Source organism: Xenopus tropicalis, chromosome 1 (genome assembly GCF_000004195.4).
Source record: "Xenopus tropicalis strain Nigerian chromosome 1, UCB_Xtro_10.0, whole genome shotgun sequence".
NCBI classification, from domain to species: Eukaryota; Metazoa; Chordata; class Amphibia; order Anura; family Pipidae; genus Xenopus; species Xenopus tropicalis.
The window spans coordinates 18641791-18663588 of NC_030677.2; the positions used below are offsets into that span (position 1 = coordinate 18641791).

At 43.4% G+C, this 21798-nt stretch overlaps 1 protein-coding gene across 1 annotated transcript in view; it reads right to left on the reverse strand.

The window, feature by feature from the left end:
- atoh8 (atonal bHLH transcription factor 8) overlaps positions 1 to 21798 on the reverse strand; it is a 28708-nt gene that overhangs the window by 3848 nt on the left and 3062 nt on the right. The window contains exon 2 of the mRNA XM_002937284.5: positions 13990 to 14181. Coding sequence (XP_002937330.2) covers positions 13990 to 14181 — 192 coding nt within the window. The remainder of the gene's footprint in view (positions 1 to 13989; positions 14182 to 21798) is intronic.

Genomic DNA, 21798 nt, shown 5'->3' on the forward strand with positions numbered 1-21798 from the left:
GTTGGCTAGTGATATAGTTACCCTTTAATAGAAATGCCCCCACATGGTGCAATTTATGGCTAAACTGGCTACCAATTGGGTAACCTGGCGACTGATGAGACCAGCTTGTTGCTAGAACTGAAAAGACAGCATCACTGTAAGAACTGGCAGATGTACAGTGTATCCCTTATTAAACATGAAGGAAACATAAATTCATGCTTGAAAAACCCTTTTATTCTAAATGTAAAAAAAAAAGCTATATTTTTATAAAGGGGATGGGTTGCCTGGGCAGGAGTCTTGCTGTCTGCAAACGCCTCAGCTGGATCTCACAAATCTGCCATAGACTCCTTCAGGTCAGATTCAGACCTTAAGCAGTCTATGGAGGCAATCTGCTTTAAGGTATTGTTAAGGGGAACTTCGCCCAAACACAACTTAAGCTTTTTGAAAAGAAAACATCATTTTAGCCAACTTTACATTATACATCAATTAAAAAATCTGCAGCCTTTTCATGATTTTAATGTAATAATATGGTTTGGAACAGTTCCCTAAGCCCCGCCCCCTGTTCCCCTGCTGATCTGGCTGACTACTTTGGGACTCAAGTAGAATGTAAGAGTAGTCGACTGTCTTCAACCTACCTTCAGCCTGCCTCCTCCCAATCCCACAATTCCCTGCTGCACACGTGATGCCAATAAGGAAAGGAACATCACAGTGCAATGCATTGTGGGTTATGTAGTTCCTGCATGCTGTCTGTAAGCTGTGGAGAAGTTGTTACAATTTGTAACATCAATGTTTTAGTCCCTCCTCCCCTGCCAGGATTTCAAATGATGCAGAAAGAGTAGAACTGTTTTGCAGCTGGATTTCAGCATATAAAATGGTATTTATTCCTACTTTCTGAAGGAACAGATTACAGGGATAGGGATATTAGTGGGGCTCTTTAACTAGTTTTGGTTCAGAAGCCGGAGTTCCCCTTTAATTTGTCTTTTAAAGGTAGAGGTAAGGGGAAGGGGTTCAGCCTGAACATCAATTAAATTGAAAAAAGTTTCTCTCTTTAGCTTTAAAGGTCAGGGTAAAAAAATTACGCCAATTTTACGCCATTTTTTACATGTGAAGCCTGGCGATGTGTGTTCTGTTTATTATATTTACCGGCACCCAGGCACGTTGCTACGTTAGTTTTGGGGGGGCTCCTCCATGGTTCTTCTCATTTATATATATACAGTATCATTTTTTTTTATTGCTCCCTCCCAAGCAGAAAAGGTAAATAGAAAATGAATGTATATATATATATATTTTATTATATTCAAATCCATGTGATTATGGGCAGTCACCGTAGCCAGGTCTCGGCACAGTCTATCTTACATAAGGGCTGCTGATGAAGACCGCCGGTATTAATCTTTATTATTGCTGAACACATAACCCTGCCTGAGTTATTCCAGACATTTAATAAATCGTTCCCCCCACCCCACACCAAGCGCCTTTAGAAAACCGCTCCGATTTGTTGTGGCTCAGTTTTTTTGCTGTCTTTGAAAACTGCAGGGGATTAAAGGCTTACCATTGTATTCCTATGGGAAACTTCACAAAAAAAGGGAGATTCTGTCCATGTATCCAGAAATGTGTATTTCTAAATATAAGGTAATATAAGGAAGGTAATCTATATATATATACAGGTATTTTATTGGTTTAGCCAGGGGTGGCCAGACTTTTATTGCCTGCAATCGACCAGTGAATGCGGAAGTGCAGCGTGAACGCGTACATGCACATTCACGCAGCACTTCCACATCCCCGGCTTCATTGCGGTCCACCATTGGCCAATATATTGGCCACCAGTGCAATCAAAGAGCCCCACACAACACAGAAACCCCTAATATCCCTATCACTGTACTATTTGTATATGCTGAAATCCAGCTGCAAAACAGTTCTTCTCTTTCTGCATCATTTGAAATCCTGGCAGGGGAGGAGGGACTAAAACATTGATGGTACAAATTGTAACAACTTCTCCACAGCTTACAGACAGCATGCAGGAACTACATAACCCACAATGCATTGCACTATGACAGGGGTGACCAAGACGTCGATCGCGGCCCACTAGTTGATCCCCTGTGGACTTCTAGTGGACTGCAACAAAGCCGGGAAATGTGGAAGTGTGGCGCGGATGCGTGAATGCGTACGTACGCTGCGTATTGGGGGAGGAGTCAATGGTAGATTGCTGATGGACAAAGTCTGGCCACCCCTGCACTATGATGTTCCTTATCTTATTGACGTGTGCAGGGAATTGTGGGATTGGGAGGAGGCAGGCTGAAGGCAGGCTGAGGACAGGCGACTACTGTTATAGTTTATTTGAGTCACAAAGTAGTCAGCCAGATCAGCAGGGGAACAGGGGGCGGGGCTTAGGGAACTGCCCAAACCATATTATTACATTAAAAACCATGAAAAGGCTATTTTTAATTGATGTATATTGCAAAGTTGCTTAAAATGACATTTACTTTTCAAAAAGCTCAAGTTGTGTTTGGGTGAAGTTCCCCTTTAACCTTTACAGGCCTAAGCACATGAGTATCTGACTGCATGCCTTGGCCGAGCCACTCCCACTATACTGAATGCGCTTGATATGGGGCCGCAGAGTAAGCCGTGCATAGCCCTTTAGCTGCTAAAGGTGAAGGTTGGAAGGTGAGCGCTCCGTTACGCCCCGTTATCTACTTACAGTTGAACCCCTGAGTATATTGAAAGGGAATTAACACTCCCACAGACACGGCCAGGGGTTCGTACAGCCCAGCGATGGGATATTTTGGGAAAGGGACATCGCTGTTGATCAGACGCTATATGTCAAGGGTGTGAAAGTGATAGCCTTGTGTACCAGCTGGCTCCTAGGGGGTCACTTAAGGGGGTCTTCCTGCACCTTCAGCACTCTGGCTGGCAGCGTTCATCTCTCTAACAGACGTGTATGGAGGCCTGGGGGTTTAACCCCTATCTATTGAACACCTAGTAGGTTTTTAAAACTTTTGACCAATCGGAGTTATTTATAGGTTAATCTATAATTTTCTTCCTAAAGCTGACTTGAGCTGGCCAAGCATTCCCAGATTTGCTCAGGCGGATTGGCCAGTTACAAATATCTGGAAATGTATCCTAGGTTAGGGGGCAGTTTTTCACCCAATCATTGTGGTTATTCTGTTCAGTACCAATAAGAATATTTAAGCAGTATCTATGCCTGACACTTACCAACATGACTTGTGACATTTATGGGGTTATGTAATAAAAGGCACTAAGTTTGCCCAGGAGCAGTAACCTATAGCAACCAATCAGCAGGAAGCATTAACTGGTCACCTGTTTAAAAACAAACATCTTATTGGTTACTATGGGTTACTGCTCCTGGGCAAACTAAAGGCAGCCATATCCGGGCCTATCGATATCAGTCCTTTAGACCAATTTGGCAGCTTACCCGCCCGTGTATGGGCACCAACGACGGGTCTCCCCGACCACAATCTGGCCTGAAATCGTCCAGATCTCGATTGGGCAGGTTTGATTTTTCCGTCGGATCAGGGACCACATTGGCTCTTTGATGCGGGGCCTATGCCCAACGTTTCATTTAGATCTTTTGGCCCTGGGGCCAAATGATCGAATAAGCCCAATATCGCCCACCCGTAGGTAGGTATATCAGGAGAAGTGCGGTTATTATAAAATATCACCTAGTGACATAGTATCCCTGCCCCATGAAACAACACTTGGCTCTCACTATGATCAGCCGACTATATTAAAGGAAAACTATACCTCCAAACAATATATATATAAATATAAAAATATATTGCATAAAAAGCTCATATGTAAAACCCTGCTTCATCTAAATAAACCATTTTCATAAAAATATACTATTTAGTAGTATGTGCCATTGGGTAATCCTAAATAGAAAACTGCCATTTTAAGTACTAAGGGCCGCCCCCTGGGATCATAGGATTCACAGTGCACACAAACAAGCCAAGGCACACATACATGCTAGGCCCCATCAGCCAATGAATGGGCAGAGTTCTGCCTTTTACTCCCACACTACTTCCTGTTACAGTTAGAGCTGCATCACTTCCTGTCAGCTGATCTCTGAGGGGGCTCACAGCCCATCACTAAATGGCGGCTCAAGGGAAAGGATGTAAAAGGGCAATATTTACTGATATATATATTCCAGTTTAGTAAGATTCTATAATAGGTCACTTAATATGATATAAACTGTCTGATGGTTACGTATTCATTCTGGGGGTGTAGTTTCCCTTTATGTATCATCCAGTTTTAAGGAGAATTCCCAGCATGTTTACAGCTAAAGCAAAAATCCATTTGACAAATCAAGCCCTCTATGCTTGTACCTATTTACACTGGTGACTTGTGCGCAAGAGGTGTGCAAGGCCAGTGACACACTTCCTGCAGGACTCGCAGAACAATGGGCTTTTTTCTAAAAGTATGTGAAAGGAAATGCTAGAACTTTCCCTCAAAACACAGACAGAAGCGCAGGAATGATAATCACAGCATAATCTTGTCCTTGATCCCATCGCGGCATAGCGGGGTTATTCACAATGGGGGAAGATAGTGTCCCGATGGTGCGATGCACTGTTGTCACCTCCCTTCTACAGACCATGTGTATCAGTCTCACCTACTTTATCATTAAATACTGTTAAAAAGATACACACCTTGTGGGACCCACTGCCTGATTCTGGTGCCAGAGTAGCTGTGGATGGGGCAATACTAGGATAGAAGGATGTTGGGGGATGCTGGGAATTGTAGTTCAGCAGGTTACAAAAAGTGGTAAGATATGGAATATATATATGGTCACCCATCAGATTTGCTAGGCAAATGGTCCCCTCTCTATATAAATTCAAAGGGCAAATGCGTCTACCATAAAACCTGCTCTGACAGTACCTTAATCTTAATATCCTTATCATTTACAGTAGGGGGTACATTATCCCTTATAATACATGAGTGATACTCAGAGTTCCCAGTATAACTCAGCCTGCAGCCTTGTGCCTTTATATGGGCACAGAACCCCTCAGTGACTGCTAATATCCTTATCATTTACAGTAGGGGGTACATTATCCCTTATAATACAGGAGTGATACTCAGATTTCCCTGTATAACTCAGCCTGCAGCCTTGTGCCTTTATATGGGCACAGAACCCCTCAGTGACTTCTAATATCCTTATCATTTACAGCAGGGGGTACATTATCCCTTATAATACAGGAGTGATACTCAGAGTTCCCTGTATAACTCAGCCTGCAGCCTTGTGCCTTTATATGGGCACAGAACCCCTCAGTGACTACTAATATCCTTATCATTTACAGTAGGGGGTACATTATCCCTTATAATACATGAGTGATACTCAGAGTTCCCTGTATAACTCAGCCTGCAGCCTTGTGCCTTTATATGGGCACAGAACCCCTCAGTGACTACTAATATCCTTATCATTTACAGTAGGGGGTACATTATCCCTTATAATACATGAGTGATACTCAGAGTTCCCAGTATAACTCAGCCTGCAGCCTTGTGCCTTTATATGGGCACAGAACCCCTCAGTGACTGCTAATATCCTTATCATTTACAGTAGGGGGTACATTATCCCTTATAATACAGGAGTGATACTCAGATTTCCCTGTATAACTCAGCCTGCAGCCTTGTGCCTTTATATGGGCACAGAACCCCTCAGTGACTTCTAATATCCTTATCATTTACAGCAGGGGGTACATTATCCCTTATAATACAGGAGTGATACTCAGAGTTCCCTGTATAACTCAGCCTGCAGCCTTGTGCCTTTATATGGGCACAGAACCCCTCAGTGACTACTAATATCCTTATCATTTACAGTAGGGGGTACATTATCCCTTATAATACATGAGTGATACTCAGAGTTCCCTGTATAACTCAGCCTGCAGCCTTGTGCCTTTATATGGGCACAGAACCCCTCAGTGACTACTAATATCCTTATCATTTACAGTAGGGGGTACATTATCCCTTATAATACATGAGTGATACTCAGAGTTCCCTGTATAACTCAGCCTGCAGCCTTGTGCCTTTATATGGGCACAGAACCCCTCAGTGACTGCTAATATCCTTATCATTTACAGTAGGGGGTACATTATCCCTTATAATACATGAGTGATACTCAGAGTTCCCTGTATAACTCAGCCTGCAGCATATATTTACTAGAGTAGGGGTACATTATTTCCAATAAACGTATCCACAGACTCTGTAACCCCCCCTGAACATTAAGTACATGAACACATAGTGAAATATAGGAGCCCAGCACACACTAACTGAATTCCTGCATCGCAGCACAAAGCTTTCATGAAAGTCCAAGTGAGGTGCGGCCCCCCCATAATCCGAGTTTCCTCTCCCATAAAGAGGCCTTTAGCACGTTTTTTCCTTGTGCTTCTCAAACAGCTGCTCTCAGTGTTGTATCCTGAGTGATGATGAGGTTCTGAAAGTGTTTTTTTGGAACAGATGGCCAGGAGAGAGCTGGGGAATATGCCAGCAAAAAAAAGCTGGGGAATGTGCCAAATCCTGCAGTGACTGAGTGCTTTGGGTTCCAACTCGCGTGCCTTTCCCTTGCCCTCTGCCCTCAGTGGCGCCAGCAGGCCTTCCCAACTAGAACTCTGAACATCTGGAGTCTGAGACTGCCAGAGAGGGGGGGAATAAAGGAGCTCTGCTTGCAGCTTAGCTGTGTGCTAACTCACTGCCTGAGAGCACAAACCCATGAATAACAACAAAAAGGAATGGGAGTGCTTGCAACAGCTGCGCTCTAATACACAATATAGAGACACCCCGTCCAAAATCCCAGGTTAACAATGTGCTATGAGATCACACACATTTATATAAACACACACAGCTCCATGCACGCAACTCCCTTACTGATAATATATATATATATACACACAATACCTACATAAATGATATCTGCAATGAATTCAGAAATAGATAAGTGTGTGTCTTTAAGGGGGTCCCACTCTTTGTGCGGCATTAGAAAAGCAGCAGTCGTTTGTCAAGGAAGAATAAGGAGACCCCTGCGAACCCCCTTAAGCTTTTAGTTTATTTCTGGGGGCTCTAAATGCGCTATAGTGTGCGTAGCAAGGCAGGAAGGAGCTGTAGGGGGATTATAGTGTGTATAGTATAAAGGTGGCCATACACGGGCCAATATCGGTCCCTTAGACCAATTCGGCAGCTTATCGGCCTGTGTATGGGCACTAACCAATGCGGTCCCCGATCCGACTAAGTTTTTAAACCTGCCCAATCCATATCTGCCCTATTTCAGGCCAGATGTCGGTCGGGCAGGTTTAAAAATTTAGTCGGATCGGGGAATGCATCGGCACATTGATGGTGCCCCCGATCCAACTGCGTCTATACCCGTGGTTGTAATTGGACCAAATTAGCCTGAAATAGCCCAAAATTGCCCACCCATAGGTGGGGATATTGGGTGAAGATCCGCTCGCTTGGCGACCTCACCAAACGAGCAGATCTTAACGTGTATGGCCACCTTAAGGCAAGTGCTTACAGTTGTATTTAAACTACAAATCTCAGCAACCACTGACGACTGAAGGGGGACTGGATGCATCCGTTATCTGGTTATTTAACTCTTCCCAACTCTTCCCGAGGGCTTATGCCTATGATGACAGCTTTAGGGAGCGGCCCTTGGGTGCCTTGGGTGGGGGGTACAGGGCAAGGGACACATCAGGCAAGGGGCCCTTATCACACTATAACCATATATTAATCATATCTTCTTTAGGCCACACTAATATAAATACATTTGTATAGCCAGTTCCCCCCTCACATAGGGAAACAACTAGTCCCTTTTTACTCCATCGGACGGCTGCCAGAGACTATTCCTTACTCCTGAAAAACCATATTGATGTAGAAGATGCTGGGAGCTGTAGTAATAAGAGCTTGAGGCTTCTATATTATAAATAACCAACTTAAAGACCATACCAAGGAGAGACCCATCACTGGATGGAGAGATGTGCAGTTGCGCAGCAGCTGTAGGAACCACCCATTGGCTGTCTGGATCTCAGAGAGACACCGTGACACCACATGCCCTGAGCCCCTCACATGACAAGGGGATGCCTGATCTACTGTGGTGAGACTTCTAACAACAACCCCCCCATCAGCACCGACAGCTGGAAATGTATGGATAGGGCAAATAACTGAATCATGACTCAACAATAACACTGCGTTGCATAACCTCCCAAGGAAGAATGTGAAAGCAAACAATGGGATGGAGGAGAGCCATTCGGCTGCACAGATGTTTGCACAGGAACAGCCCGGAAGGTGTGAAAAGAACAAAACTACAAGGAATAATATGTAGGAGATTGTCACCTACTGCTGATCAGCAAGTCGTTGGAGCTCTCTAACATTGGCCACTCTATAGAGAACAGGATGGCAAATGAGCAGATCTGGATACACACGAGGCCTCTGGGCAATAGATTGGAACACAAGGAAGGCCACACAGACCTGCTGGGTAAGAATCATGTCTATGGCCCAATTTCATGTTCTCAATAAAAAATAAACCTCTCTGCAAAGCCCAACTTGTTTATAATAGTGGCTCAGTAAGGTGTCAAATGTCTTCTGCTTAGGAGGACACCCACACTCAGGCCAGGGGAGAGTGTCTAAGTGTTGCCTATGTTGCCTATGATTAAGTGCGCGAAACGCGTCAGGCGTCCAGGTGTTTTAAAAGGATATGAATAAAGACTAAGTTTTACTACATATCATGGCTGTTCGGCATGCTTCTAAAGCGGTTTTTGGATGATTCTGATTGCTCCTCTAGGCTATGGGTTTGGGGCTTCAAGCACCTGGACCAGTCATCGACGGTGGTCAGTTGCTCCACACTGTTTAATCATTAATTTGAAGCTGGCTTGGACGTGTGGGGCGATGGGCCTGGGGTATATACACCGGGCCACCCTTTTATTTAGGTACTTTAGCGTGTAATTACTGTTTTAAATAATTAGTTAGCGTCCAACCCAAGACTATTGGACATACATATACTGTAAATGTCTGCCTTCCTATTTATCCGTTTATTTGTTGCAACAGTCTAAAGCAGGGCTGTCCAGCCGGAGGCCTGTGGGCTGGATATAGCCCTCCAAAGGATTTTTATGGTCTGCAGTCTGCTCAAAGGCTCCATAGATGTAACTGTATAATATCATCATTTTAGTCTTATAAGATTCTGAAACAGCACTGGTCTAAATGTTCTCATCTGAAGGAGCCAATGAGGGCAGGCTGTATTTACTGTATATATAGCCACCCGAGGGCCTGTGCCTAGGGCAGCAGCCTTAGGGGGGTGTCTATATAAAAAAATAAATAAATAAAACCCTCCACAGCCACCGCCAGATGCTTCCTGGGCAAATCCAGATGCAGAGCCTGGAGCTGAGGGTTCCCAATGACTATAATGGGTGTGTGTGATGTCATTTACAGTGGAAGTGACATCACACATAGAGGAAGTGACATGAAGCGTACCCCTACGCATGACGTCAATTCTGCAACAAAAAGGCAAAGGCTTGGATCTAAATACAGCCCTGGGGGCACTCCTTCTTTTGAGGTTTAGATAGGGGATTAGCACACAATAGGGGCAATGGCAACTGATAAAGAAGGATGTGGCCGGCCATACGGAGAGACAAAGCAATTGATATAGGCATTTGGGACCAAGATAGAGCCCATGTGGTTCAGTCCCCATGATCCCTGTTAAAACCTCTTACATTACGAGGTGCAGAACTGGTTCTAAACTAAATTCTGATGCTTGTGCAGCTCATGTTTCTAACAGTCCCAAAGATTCTCAGCTCCAATAAGATCAGGGCTAAGCCTTGGCCATTGAAGGTCCTCCACCTTATTGTCCTACCAGTGTGGCCCTGCTTGGTTCCCAATATTCCTGACAACAAACCCCAGAATCCACAGGGAGGTTCAATCCGAGTTTACAAACCTTCTCTTGTAATAACAGTCTGAACACAAACATCAATCACTCTCTTTCTGATTCCCCCCATGTTATTTTCCGAGAGGGAAACTGGCTGAACAGTCGGTTTCCTCTTGAACGGGCCTTGATGATGATTTCATCTAATTGGTTCAGCGCTAAGTAACCTGCAGGAATGCGATGGGCAATTAGAGTCAGTGCTGTTTCCTTAAGATACCCGTGGCTGGGCTATGTGTTTCTAGATAAACCCACAATTAGCTGCTACTTGTAGGAATGTAGAATGGTTAAGGCAGCTCCTGGATCAGGACCCAAACACACTGCAAAAAGCCATGATTCATGGGGATTGCACATTATGGCTGAAAATAAACCATCTGTCATGACTAAATTGGCCGCACAAGTAACAGGGTTGGCGCTGGTGCTTTCCTGATCCAGGGATGTGTGTGTTTTGTGCCTCTAGTGGGACTTCCATAATTGTCACATTATAAGTGCCACTAAACATCATAAATCAAACAATCAACGCAGGCACTTTGTTCTTCTGAAAAAAATGGTAAATGCCTTAAACACCTTGTTTCATACTTTCTAACATTCCCTACTGATCTGCTAAGACCAGGCCCAACCATGCCCCCATCTAGCTTAATCTCTGCTTGCTCTCCGCCCTGCTCTGTTCCAGGGGCTCAAAGGAAAGCTAGAACTTTATAGGTTGATCAACAGGGGGCTGCTCTGTAGGGGCCCAGACAGAACAGTCTACAGAGCAGCATCTAAACATAGAGCAGTACGGGATAGTAGATCTAACAGGGCAGGATGGAGACAGTAAAACATTATATTAGTCTTGCCCAATCTTACTCCCTTTAGATGTTTTTGAAAAACAGCTCATAACACCCACCCACAGCTGAAGACAGGGTGCAGGGAATTGTAGTTTAACAAATATGATTGTATAGCAATGGGTTGTATACCCTATGTCATATATAATGGAGCAACCAGGAATCCAAACAGATGTGGGGATGTATCTTACAGCCCTCAGATTCTGTACATCAGTGATCCCCAACCAGTAGCTCAGGGGCAACATGTTGCTCCCCAACCCCTTGGGTGTTGCTCTCAGTGCCCCCAAACCAGGGAGTTATTTTTGAATTCCTGACTTGGGGGCAAGTTTTGGTTGAATAAAAACAAGATTTACTACCAAATAAAGCCCCCTGTAAGCTGATAGGGTGCATAGAGGCCCCTAATAGCCAATCACAGCCCTTATTTGGCTCCTCCATGAACTTTTATGGTGCTTGTGTTGCTCCCCAAGTCTTTTTACATTTGACTGTGGCTCACGAGTAAGAAAGGTTGGGGACCCCTGATGTACATCATGGAACAGATGTAGAAAAATGGACATGTCCTCCAAGTAGTAAAAAGTAACCAACTAACTTTTAGGTCTGGCAATAATTCCATGTTTTTCCCCAAAAGGGAGAAGTGCTATGCCAACCTCTAGACCCTGTAATGCAGTGATCCCCAACCAGTGGCTCAGGGGCAACATGTTGCTCACCAACCCCTTGGATGTTGCTCCCAGTGGCCCCAAAGCAGGTGCTTATTTTTTAATTTTTGGTAAGGAGGCAAGTTTTGGTTGCAAAAAAACCAAGTATAATGCCAAACAGAGCCTCCTGTAGGCTGCCAGTCCACATAGGGGCTACCAAATAGCCAATTATAGCTCTTATTGGCACCCCCAAGAATCTTTTGTCATACTTGAGTTGCTCCCCAACACTTTTTTCAATTGAATGTGACTCACAGGTATAAAAGGTTGGGGATCCCTGCTGTAATGGAATCTGTGGATCAGGCTAGCACCTCCACCAAGGACAATGGCCTTTTTGATTGAATGGTTGAGATAGTGCTAAGGGGAATGTTGTCCTACCTCAATTAACCCAAGGACAGTCTTGAGCAGTGGTCCTGACATGGGAGGCGTCAAGTTGTAATTTGGCCTGGGGTGGGCTGTGGGTGGTCTAGGAACATCTCATGCTAAGTTCCCTATAGGGAAACAGATACTTCTATAACTTTTACGTTTGTATCACCATACTATAGGGACGTAGTCATCAAAGGTTGAACTAGATGGACGTGTGTCTTTTTTCAACCAAAGTTACTATGTTACTTCCAACATTTCTTTTTATGCAAAATGGCACCTTATCCTGACCTGCTTTTTTTAGAGACCCGCACCGGATTGTACCTGGACCCATGACCTGCAACCCGGGCCAAGTTAAAATCCATGCCCCCCCCATCCCATGTAACGAGCAGGAGGAGGGGCGGGAGAGTGTGGGGGGATCGCTGAAAGTGTCAGAAATGGGTGGGGGTAGAAAAAAAGTTGAAAAAATGTTAAAGGGAGTAAAATATAGATAATATAGGTAATATAATATAAGATAAAAAAATATGGATAAGACCTCAGACCCACATCTATACCTGCATCTGAAAAATCTACCACAACTAACAGGCAACCCGCGGGGTAACCCACACGTACCCCACCCGCTGCAGGACTCAGACCCCCTAACTGATCCGTTTTTCCCCACACTTCAATCCCCAAAGTGACCGACTTGACAATTTTTCATTTTATAAAGTGACCCCATCAGGTTTCCCATGTGTGTTGCTCACACACCGCCCACATAGTTGGGAATATCAGGGCTTTTGCACCCCAAACCTGGGCAACATACAACATAGTAAAAGTTAATTTAAAGGTAAACTCCCCTGTAAAACACATTTACATTCTCCTCAAAAATAATTTATTATTGGAAAGCACCATGGAGCGGCGGCACCGTGGGATTTGGTACCTAGAGCGCAGTGAGACCCTGTAGAGAGAATGAGACATGTTTGCATTCCGCACACTAGAATAACCTTGGGATAAACAAACCAATGACACGCCGTTCTCAGACAGTGAAATAATAGATGAGAGCATGTTTGTTATAAAGCAGTACAATTCCGCCGCCTCCAAAACCCCATCCCAGAGAGAAGAACTAACCCCGCCATGGCCAAACCACATGCCATTATCCCTCGCCGGAGCCGCCAATTTACAGAGGTTCCCCCCGAATGTTGGAAGCGTTTGGCATTGCAAAGAAATAAGGTTTTGCACATCAGTGGTTAATTACAAGAAAAACACAGAGGTCGCTCTTTTAAACATATGTAATGGCATTATTTTAGGATCCCGACTGCTGTTATTATGTATTTTGGGCTCATTCAAACTACTGTGTCTCCAAAAAAAGCAGATGGGGATATTGAATTACTCATTGGCTGAGGGGAGATAGGACATGCCTATCCTTTTGTCCCCATTGCAAATATCCATCTATAGACTAGGGGCTGCCTAAGCTTGCTGCTACCCACAAACAAACTCTCATTCTCAGTATTGTATGTATGGTTTCTACATTATATGTGTGAATGTAATAGCTGCTGTGAGCAATATCTGTCCCTTTTGCACTCGGGGTTCTGACTCTTGACACAATGTAGCAGAAGTCAGCGCTCCACCCAAGGCAGATCTGTTAGAGAACTGGCTTCTGCTTTGTAGTTTAAAGAGTCAGAACCAACAGTGCAGAGAACAGAAAGACTGGTTCAAGCTTCATGAGGTCTCATAGCTTAAACCAGTTAACTTCACATTAATGGTTACAAGGCAGAAAGGCCATTTGCTCCATTTTATGGGGTACTTTTTATTTCTAAATTACACTGTTAATTCACTCTGCCATTTAAAATTTTATTCTTGAGCCAACAAATGTATTTGTAGCTGTAATATTGGTGTGTAGGCGCCATCTCAGTGCATTGTGCCTGAGTCTGAGCTTTCAGCCAGCGCTACACATTAGAACTGCTTTCAGCTAACCTATTGTTTCTCCTACTCCCATGTAACTGGAGGAGTCCCAAGCCGGACTTGGATTTCTTACTATTGAGTGCTATTCTGATACCTACTGGGAGCTGCTATCTTGCTCCCTTCCCATTATTCTGCTGATCGGCTACTGGGAGGGGAGGGGATATCACTCCAACTTGCAGCGCAGCAGTAAAGTGTGACTGGAGTTTATCAGAGCACAGGTCACATGGCTGTGGCACCCTGGGAAATGAAGAATATGGCTAGAAGGCTGAATTGCTTTCCGTACCTTTCTTTTTTTCGACCTTCCCTCTGACTGTAAAGTCCTAGTACATTGCTCTACGCACTCGGGGAAACTCAGGTTACTGTGATCCACGCTGTAATCCAGGTCAGCCAGCCGGGCTAAGGACAGGATATAGTTACAAGCTATTCTCAAGATGGCCAGCTTCGACAGCTTCTGTCCATAGGAATAACATGGGACCTGCAACAGAAAACAAATGGACGTGGTTAGAGAATTGTCAGATCTGCCTCCAAAATGAACGCCATTTCCTTTCTCCTTTAAAATGAAATGAAATTAGTAGCTACATGCTACATACGCTGTAATATTCTAAAATTGAAAATTGGGATTTTTTAGGCCAAGCCGATTATCAACCCCAGCCAATAAGGCATCCCAAAATGCCTCCAACTTGCTTGTGTGCCTCATTTTGTTGTCCATGGATCAAAACTGAACAAGTACATTGCTGGTAAATTTGTAATACCAGCCCTCAGTGTCGGACTGGGACCCCTGGGGCCCACCAGAAATCTTTAGACCCTTTCCAAACTATTTTTCCTCCTTTCCTCACCCATCTCTTTATTCTCCTAGTCTCATTTATTTACATGCTAGCGTCTATTCATCCATCTATTTCTTCTCTTTCTTCCCATTCAGAAATAGGAAATGGCCATTAAACAGGCCAAATGGTCAGGAGCAGGAGGGCCCACTGACACCTGGGCCCACCGGGAGTTTTCCTGGTATCCTGGTGGGCCAGTTGGCAACCCTATCAACGTAGGACAATTCCCAAGAGTCCATCCTTATTTCCACCATAGGCCTATATAAAACCCACACCATTTGCCACTACATCTAACCCAGGGGTTAGGGCCCAGGGCGTCAGGGTCTCTGGTGGGCTCTTCATATGGGCGTAAGCAGGTCATACTGTGTCTGACCAATCATATAGTATGCATCCATTAGGCCTGGGGACCATTTAGAGAGATATCAGGGTTATTAGGATGGTAACCCGTGTTTATGTGAGAGCAGCAAGTTATCCCTATGGGAGAGAGAGAGATACGCTATGTGCTGAAAATGAGCCGATCCTCCTCCAAGCTGTACCCATGTGCGGCAGATTCCATGGCTGGAAGGGCTTTAATGAGCGGGGACGGCTTCCAGCGGATGGATAAAGGAACAGATGGAGGCAGAGCAGGAGACAGATAGAGTGACTGGTCTGCGGGCCAAGTTTGTTAGCAACAAGAGAAGTGATAACTGGAAAACCAGCAAGCTTTCACACGAGCAGTTTGCAGAGAATATTTGTATTTAAAGTGATGAAAACCCAAAATGATTAAAGCCTAATGAAAGAAATGAGTGTTCTAAGCAACTCCCCAATATACGGCTATGAAGATTTATTCATATACAATATACATTCATTGTTTCAGTGGTTTTACGGTTATTTGTAATGGCAGCCACCTTCTGGTCTGGTCTATTCCCTGGTGGTTCTGAAACAGTATTAATAGAACCCAACTGGTTAACAGAACTGCGAAGAAACGTGCCGAGCTGACTGCCGCTACGGAACCAGCAATGCAGAAATGGCGCACAGTGTAAAAATCCCACTATGTAATGATTCGGGGTGTAAAAAGAGGCATTAACTTTGTAATGTAACAGCAGGAAAGGCAGTGGGAGACATCTCCCAGACTTCTGCCTTAAAGGGGCCATACAAATGGAAGCACAGTAGCACAGTTGCCTTCTTCTTCTGACTCTTTACAGCTTCAAATGGGGGTCATTTGCTCTGTGAGACTACAATTTTAGTGTTACTGTGACTTTTTATGACTTATCTTTCTATTCAGTCCTTCCCATATTCATGCATTGGTCTCTGATTTAAACTATTCCCTGGTTGCTAAGGTAATTTGTTCCATAGCAACCAGATAGCTGCTTAAATTCCAGACTGGAGAGCTGCTGAACAAAAGTGAAATAAAAAACCCACCAATAATAAAAAAGGAAGACTATTTGCAAAATGTCTCAGAATAGCACTCTCTATATCATAATATATATACATTTAAACATCTATCTATCTATCTATCTATCTATCTATCTATCTATCATCTATCTATCTATCTTTCTGTCTATCTATCTATCTATCTATCTATCTATCTTCCTTACTTTCTTTCTATCTATCTAATTATATCTATCTATTAATTTCTATCTATCTATCCATCATATATCATTTATTTATATCTATCAATCTATCTATCTACAGTATCTTACATAGTTACATAGTTACATAGGGTTGAAAAAAGACCAGAGTCCACCAAGTTCAACCCTTCCAAGTAAACCCAGATCTATCTATCATCATCTATTTCTATATATCTATCTCTTTCTTTCTTTCTTTCTATTTATATCTATCTATTAATTTATATCTATCTATCTATCTCTTTCTTTCTTTCTTTCTTTCTTTCTTTCTTTCTTTCTTTCTTTCTTTCTTTCTTTCTATTTATATCTATCTATTAATTTCTATCTATCTATCTATCATATATCATTTATTTATATCTATCAATCTATCTATCTTACATAGTTACATAGTGTTGAAAAAAGACCAGAGTCCATCAAGTTCAACCCTTCCAAGTAAACATAGATCTATCTATCATCTATCTATCTATCTATCTATCTATCTATCTATCTATCTATCTATCTATCTATCTATCTATTATCTATCTATCTATCTATCTATCTATCTATCTATCTATTTATCTATCTATTATCTATCTATCTATCTATCTATTATCTATCTATCTATCTATTATCTATCTATCTATCTATTATCTATCTATCTATCATCTATTAATATGTATCTTTCTAGCAATCCATCTATCTATCATCTATATCTATCCCCTATCTATCCCTATACTTATTTATATGCAGTTACTGTGCTACATGTTTATAATTTGGCAGCATTATCGTGATATAAAATACTAACAATATGTATGTTTTGTTACCATGTAGCATTGGGGATTATCTTCGCAGATGTCTTTCCGATAGAACAACCCCCCCAAAAAAACTGGAGACATGATTGGTCCCTTAGCGAATCCAGTTTCTGGTGAAAGACTCATCCCATAAGAACTCAGAATGTAATGTACTCTCCAAGAAAGGTCAATTTGTCAATGAATCCCCCGGAGAATTCTTTGTTTGCCGCAGTAGCTCCCGATCCCACTAGGTAAGAACATGTAGATAATGGCGCATACAGCACAAAGTAAGAACTTACATGTATGCACATTATTCTTTCCAGGGGGTTGCTCCCACCTTTGTTTCATAATAAGCTCCTGAATTTGCCATTTGCCTAATTCACAAGGTTTATTTTTGTTCAGGGAGTCAAAGTATTTTAAAGTCCCGCTGGGAAAGCAGTTGGCCTGCGTTAGATAAGTCCTCTGGAACTCGCAGCCTCGCTCAACTGTCTCTTTGTTCCTGCAGGACGCCATGCCAAAAACTTTCCAGAAGGTTCATATAAATGTCCAGTTTTGAATAGTTTTGGCTTCATTACGTCATTCCCTTCTATAAAGTATTTCTTTTAACATAAATAGACAGATTTTTGTGTGTGTGTGTGAGAGAGAGATTGGGGGGTGGTGAGGGAGCCCTGAGAAGCGCCGCTCAGACTTGAAACCAGACAAGTCCTTTCACCTTTTCCAGAAAAAGAAAATGATTATATATTTTACTGCCCCCAAATGTGAAGAAGTTCAGATGGACAGCCCACCATAACTACCTATTGTCCATTCCCCGGTTTTCACTCTTTTGTCCCTAGAAATTTTACAACCTGTTTTCGTGGTATTTCCTAAATGTGGCACTTTATACCCACCCTAGCACAATTTTTGTCTATGTTGACAACTGTAGCTTTCTGTTACTAATGTGAATTAGCCAGAGATTGGACTAAATGCAAGATTATTGCTTGAGAAAGGAAATTGGTCCTGGCTGTGCAGCCCATGCAGATTTTCCAGTACTTTTCCTGGAGAGACATTATGGTTAGGTTAGAAGCTAAAAAGAGAAAATGTTGCTTACCTATTGTGGTGGGGGCAGAGACGGACTGGGGGGTGCAGGGCCCACCGGGTCTGCCGCCCCAGGGGCCCCATACCCCTGAGGTGCCTCCTCTGGCCGTGTACCCTGCAGGGGCCCCCGCCGCCACGCACCCCTAACCCCCCCACCGCAGGGGCCCCTGTCCAACATCCTCCCCTAAACGTCAGGGGAGGACAATGGACGCAAGAGGACGCGGCAATAGGGTCGGGTCTGGGCTGCTGGGGCTCACCGGGTATTTTCCCAGTGTCCGGGTGGCCCAGTCCAACCCTGGGTGGGGGATGTCCTCATTAAAATGTAAAAAAAGAGTTGGGGAGCAACCCAAGCATGAAAAAATGTTCCTGGAGGTTCCAAATAAGGGCTGTGATTGGTTATTTGGTAGCCCCTATGTGGACTTGTAGCCTACAGGAGGCTCTGTTTGGCAGGTTTTTATGCAACCAAAACTTGCCCCCAAGTCAGGAATTCAAAAATAGCTCCCTGGTTTGGGGGCACTGAGAGCAACATCCAAGGGGTTGGGGAGCAACATGTTGCCCCTGAGCCACCGGTTGGGGATCCCTGGTTTAGAACATGTGCCCAGCTCCCAGGCATGCCCTGCGGTGAGTGATCATTGACCATGTATCATCAAAGATGGCAGCTGTGTTCATCTTAAAGGGAATACAACTTCACATAGGTCTGCACCCAGGGAAAATGATTTAGAAGGTTCTACCCCTAGTTCTCCATAAATTGCTCGCTACTGCCGCAGTAGATGGCTCCTCTTCTTCTCCTATAAACTTAAGATGCAGCACATATTTTCCATTGGGTGTTGGGGCTGCAAGTTGGACAATACCTTCTAACACTACATGTCACTTGTTTAAATATGGCTCCAATAAAACTTGGCACTAAGCAACATGTAGCTTCCTAACAATTACTCTGTTACTCTGTGAAGAGAGATTACACAATGGGCACTTGTGGATGTTGTAAACAAACCCATTTGTAGGATCCAGGCAGACAATTTATAAAGAAATTATCAAGTATTCTGCATCTTCCTGATCAAGGAAGGATATTATTGGGAATACATATCCTCCTACCAAATATCAGAATAACAGATATCACAGTGGAGCTCCATGCCCATGTCCAAATGCCTTTATGAAGGTCACTGAACTCCAAGTTCTAAGATAAGTAAGGGAATATATTTAGTCATGTACCACAAAGAAGCCACTCTTATTAGGGAGTATCTTACTGGTTATTCTTGCTGTCATTTATATAGGTCTCACAGTGGTCTTTAGTATCAGCCAGTGGAAGTTCAACTTCAAGAAGAGCTGAAGAACCAACACTGACATACAGAGCTATGGTTGCCATCTTGTACTACACTTGCCCTTGTCCACCTGCTATAGCCTTACACTTCCAACCTTCATTGCCTCCCCATTATTTGTATTGACCTGTCACTATCTCTCCAACAAGATAAATGACTGCGCTTTGAAATATTCCAAGCTCTATTGTTTTCTAACAACTTCCACAGACAGTATCTTTGAAAAAGGTAAAAAATATTCATTCAGTGGCTGCCTGTATGTCAGTAACACGTTCTTCCTAACACCACGCTTGGCAACCTACCCCTATAAATGAGTAAAATGACAAAAGGCTTCACCCTTGCAGCAGAGCGAATGCACGGTGATTACTCTTTGAAGGATCCGTTGATGATGTGTGAATCAAAGGAGAAAAAAAGGGCCTGGGGAAATTTACTGAGCAGAAAGGAATGCCCAGTGAAGTTTGCCAACTCTACAGTGTTACTAGCCCACAAAAAAAGCACATGTAACCTCACATTTCCATAACCTTCTGCCTGTAACATGATGCGCACTGCATGATGAAGACACAAATCATCCCTTGCTTTCAATTGTGAGCTTGAAAAAAAGAAGAAGCTGTCTCCGTTATTGTACATGCGGAGCCGGCCGTAAATCATAGTCTGGTGTGGCTAACGACCCATTCACTTGAGAGTGTCAGGAGATGATTTCCTGCACTGGAGGGCTGCTAGGAAGAGGGGAAGCAGACGGTTCCATTCCATGATGGTTTGAGGCACAGAAATGGATATGACTGTATCCTACTCATAAATCTTAGTGTAGTAAGAAATAAGGATTTGGTGTATGCAGGAAGTATGAGGGAAGAACAGATTGTTGTTTATCAAGTAAGAACCTTCTGTGGGACAGTGGTTGCCAAACTGTAGGGATGGCCTCCCCAGAGCGATGAAACCAAGATTGGGTAAGATCTGGGAAGAATGACTATTTGTTCTTCTTGATCAGTGGTTGTCAAAGTTTTTCATTTGAAGACATTTTGAAGGTTCTTACCTTTGGTCAGGCCCTTCCTTGAAAGTCCATTCTTTGTTCAAGGCCCTCTTTAGCTTATGAAATGGGTACAGATACATATGGGTACCAGTCATTTTGACATGGTTCCGATAATATCTAGGGGAGCAAATACATATTCATCCCAAATGTCACCCTAACTGACCTTCAGGTGTATCTAGGAAGAGCCATTCTCCTTAACGCAACTCTCACCGCTGCTTCAAATACTCCTGAAAGTCCATCAGGAAGATCAGTTAGGGTGAAATATTGGGCAAACACTCAATTACTGTAGTATGCAACCTTTGGGATATGGCAGAATGCACACAGAATAGTACTATCATGTATCTGTGACCTTGTTAAATCATAAACTCAATGAATAAACCAAATGCTAGAAACCAAAAGGGGCCTGATCCTTAAATGTCCAATGTAGGGTAATATTCACAGCGATCGTACAAACTACAGACTTTTGACTTTTAACGTGCTACTTGGATCAATGCAGTTCTGTTGCCATTAGATGTGATTACCAAGTATAGAATTCAACACAGCACATCAGGCCAGAGTTTTAGAATCTCTCCCCCCAAATCTGTCTGTATATCTGCACCCATCTTTTGGGTCAAGTAGTCTTAAAACAAGGTTACATTGTGGTCAACCTACAATAGTTCCAAGAATATATAAGATGGCACATAAGTGGACAAATCCAACCCAGATTGGCCACAAGCTGGGCTTTGTATTTTGTAGAGCAAATAAGAACTCAGAGTAGGACTAACCATTACACCAGAAGATCTTCTGGTGAGGCCAAACCCTAGTGGGCCAAACAGCCTAAACCCTTACTTATTTCCACCATAAGTCTATATGTTTCCTATTAAATGTAGCCCTGTCTACATCTATTTGTTATAAGGGAAGGGTTGGTGTGGCCCTTAATATCATGATCTCTGCTGAGACTTATAAAGCCCAGTCCAATGCTGTAAGCCCTCCAGCCTATCTCCTTATACTACTGTAGTCCCCATACAATGTATTATATTTGCTCATTACAAGGTCTTTATTTACTAACACGGGTGCTAAACTGCAGCATTTAGGGCATTTGCCTGTAGCAACCAAGGATTCATGAAAGCACAGAACTGATGTAATCCCACTCTGCTCTCCCAATCACTTATGTGGAAATGGATAGGGCACATTTCCCCTTTAGAAAAAGAAAGTTTGCAGCTCAGAAGTGGAGCAGCTGTTGAACTCACACTCGCAGGAGCAGTTCATTAGCAGCAGCATTTGTCACTTAAACTTCACAGCTGAAGAGCTATACCCCCCCCTTAACCTGCAATGTCAAAGACCCCAGCTGTTAGCTACTCCCGCACCCTTTATGGAGAAAGTGAAACTTACAGCAGCTGTAGGTAGGACTCCTGTAGGTCCCGCTTTCCCTTGGAACCCCCTTTGTGTCTTGAGAGCTTGCAATCAGGTTTTTAAAATGATTCAATGTATGTATATACAA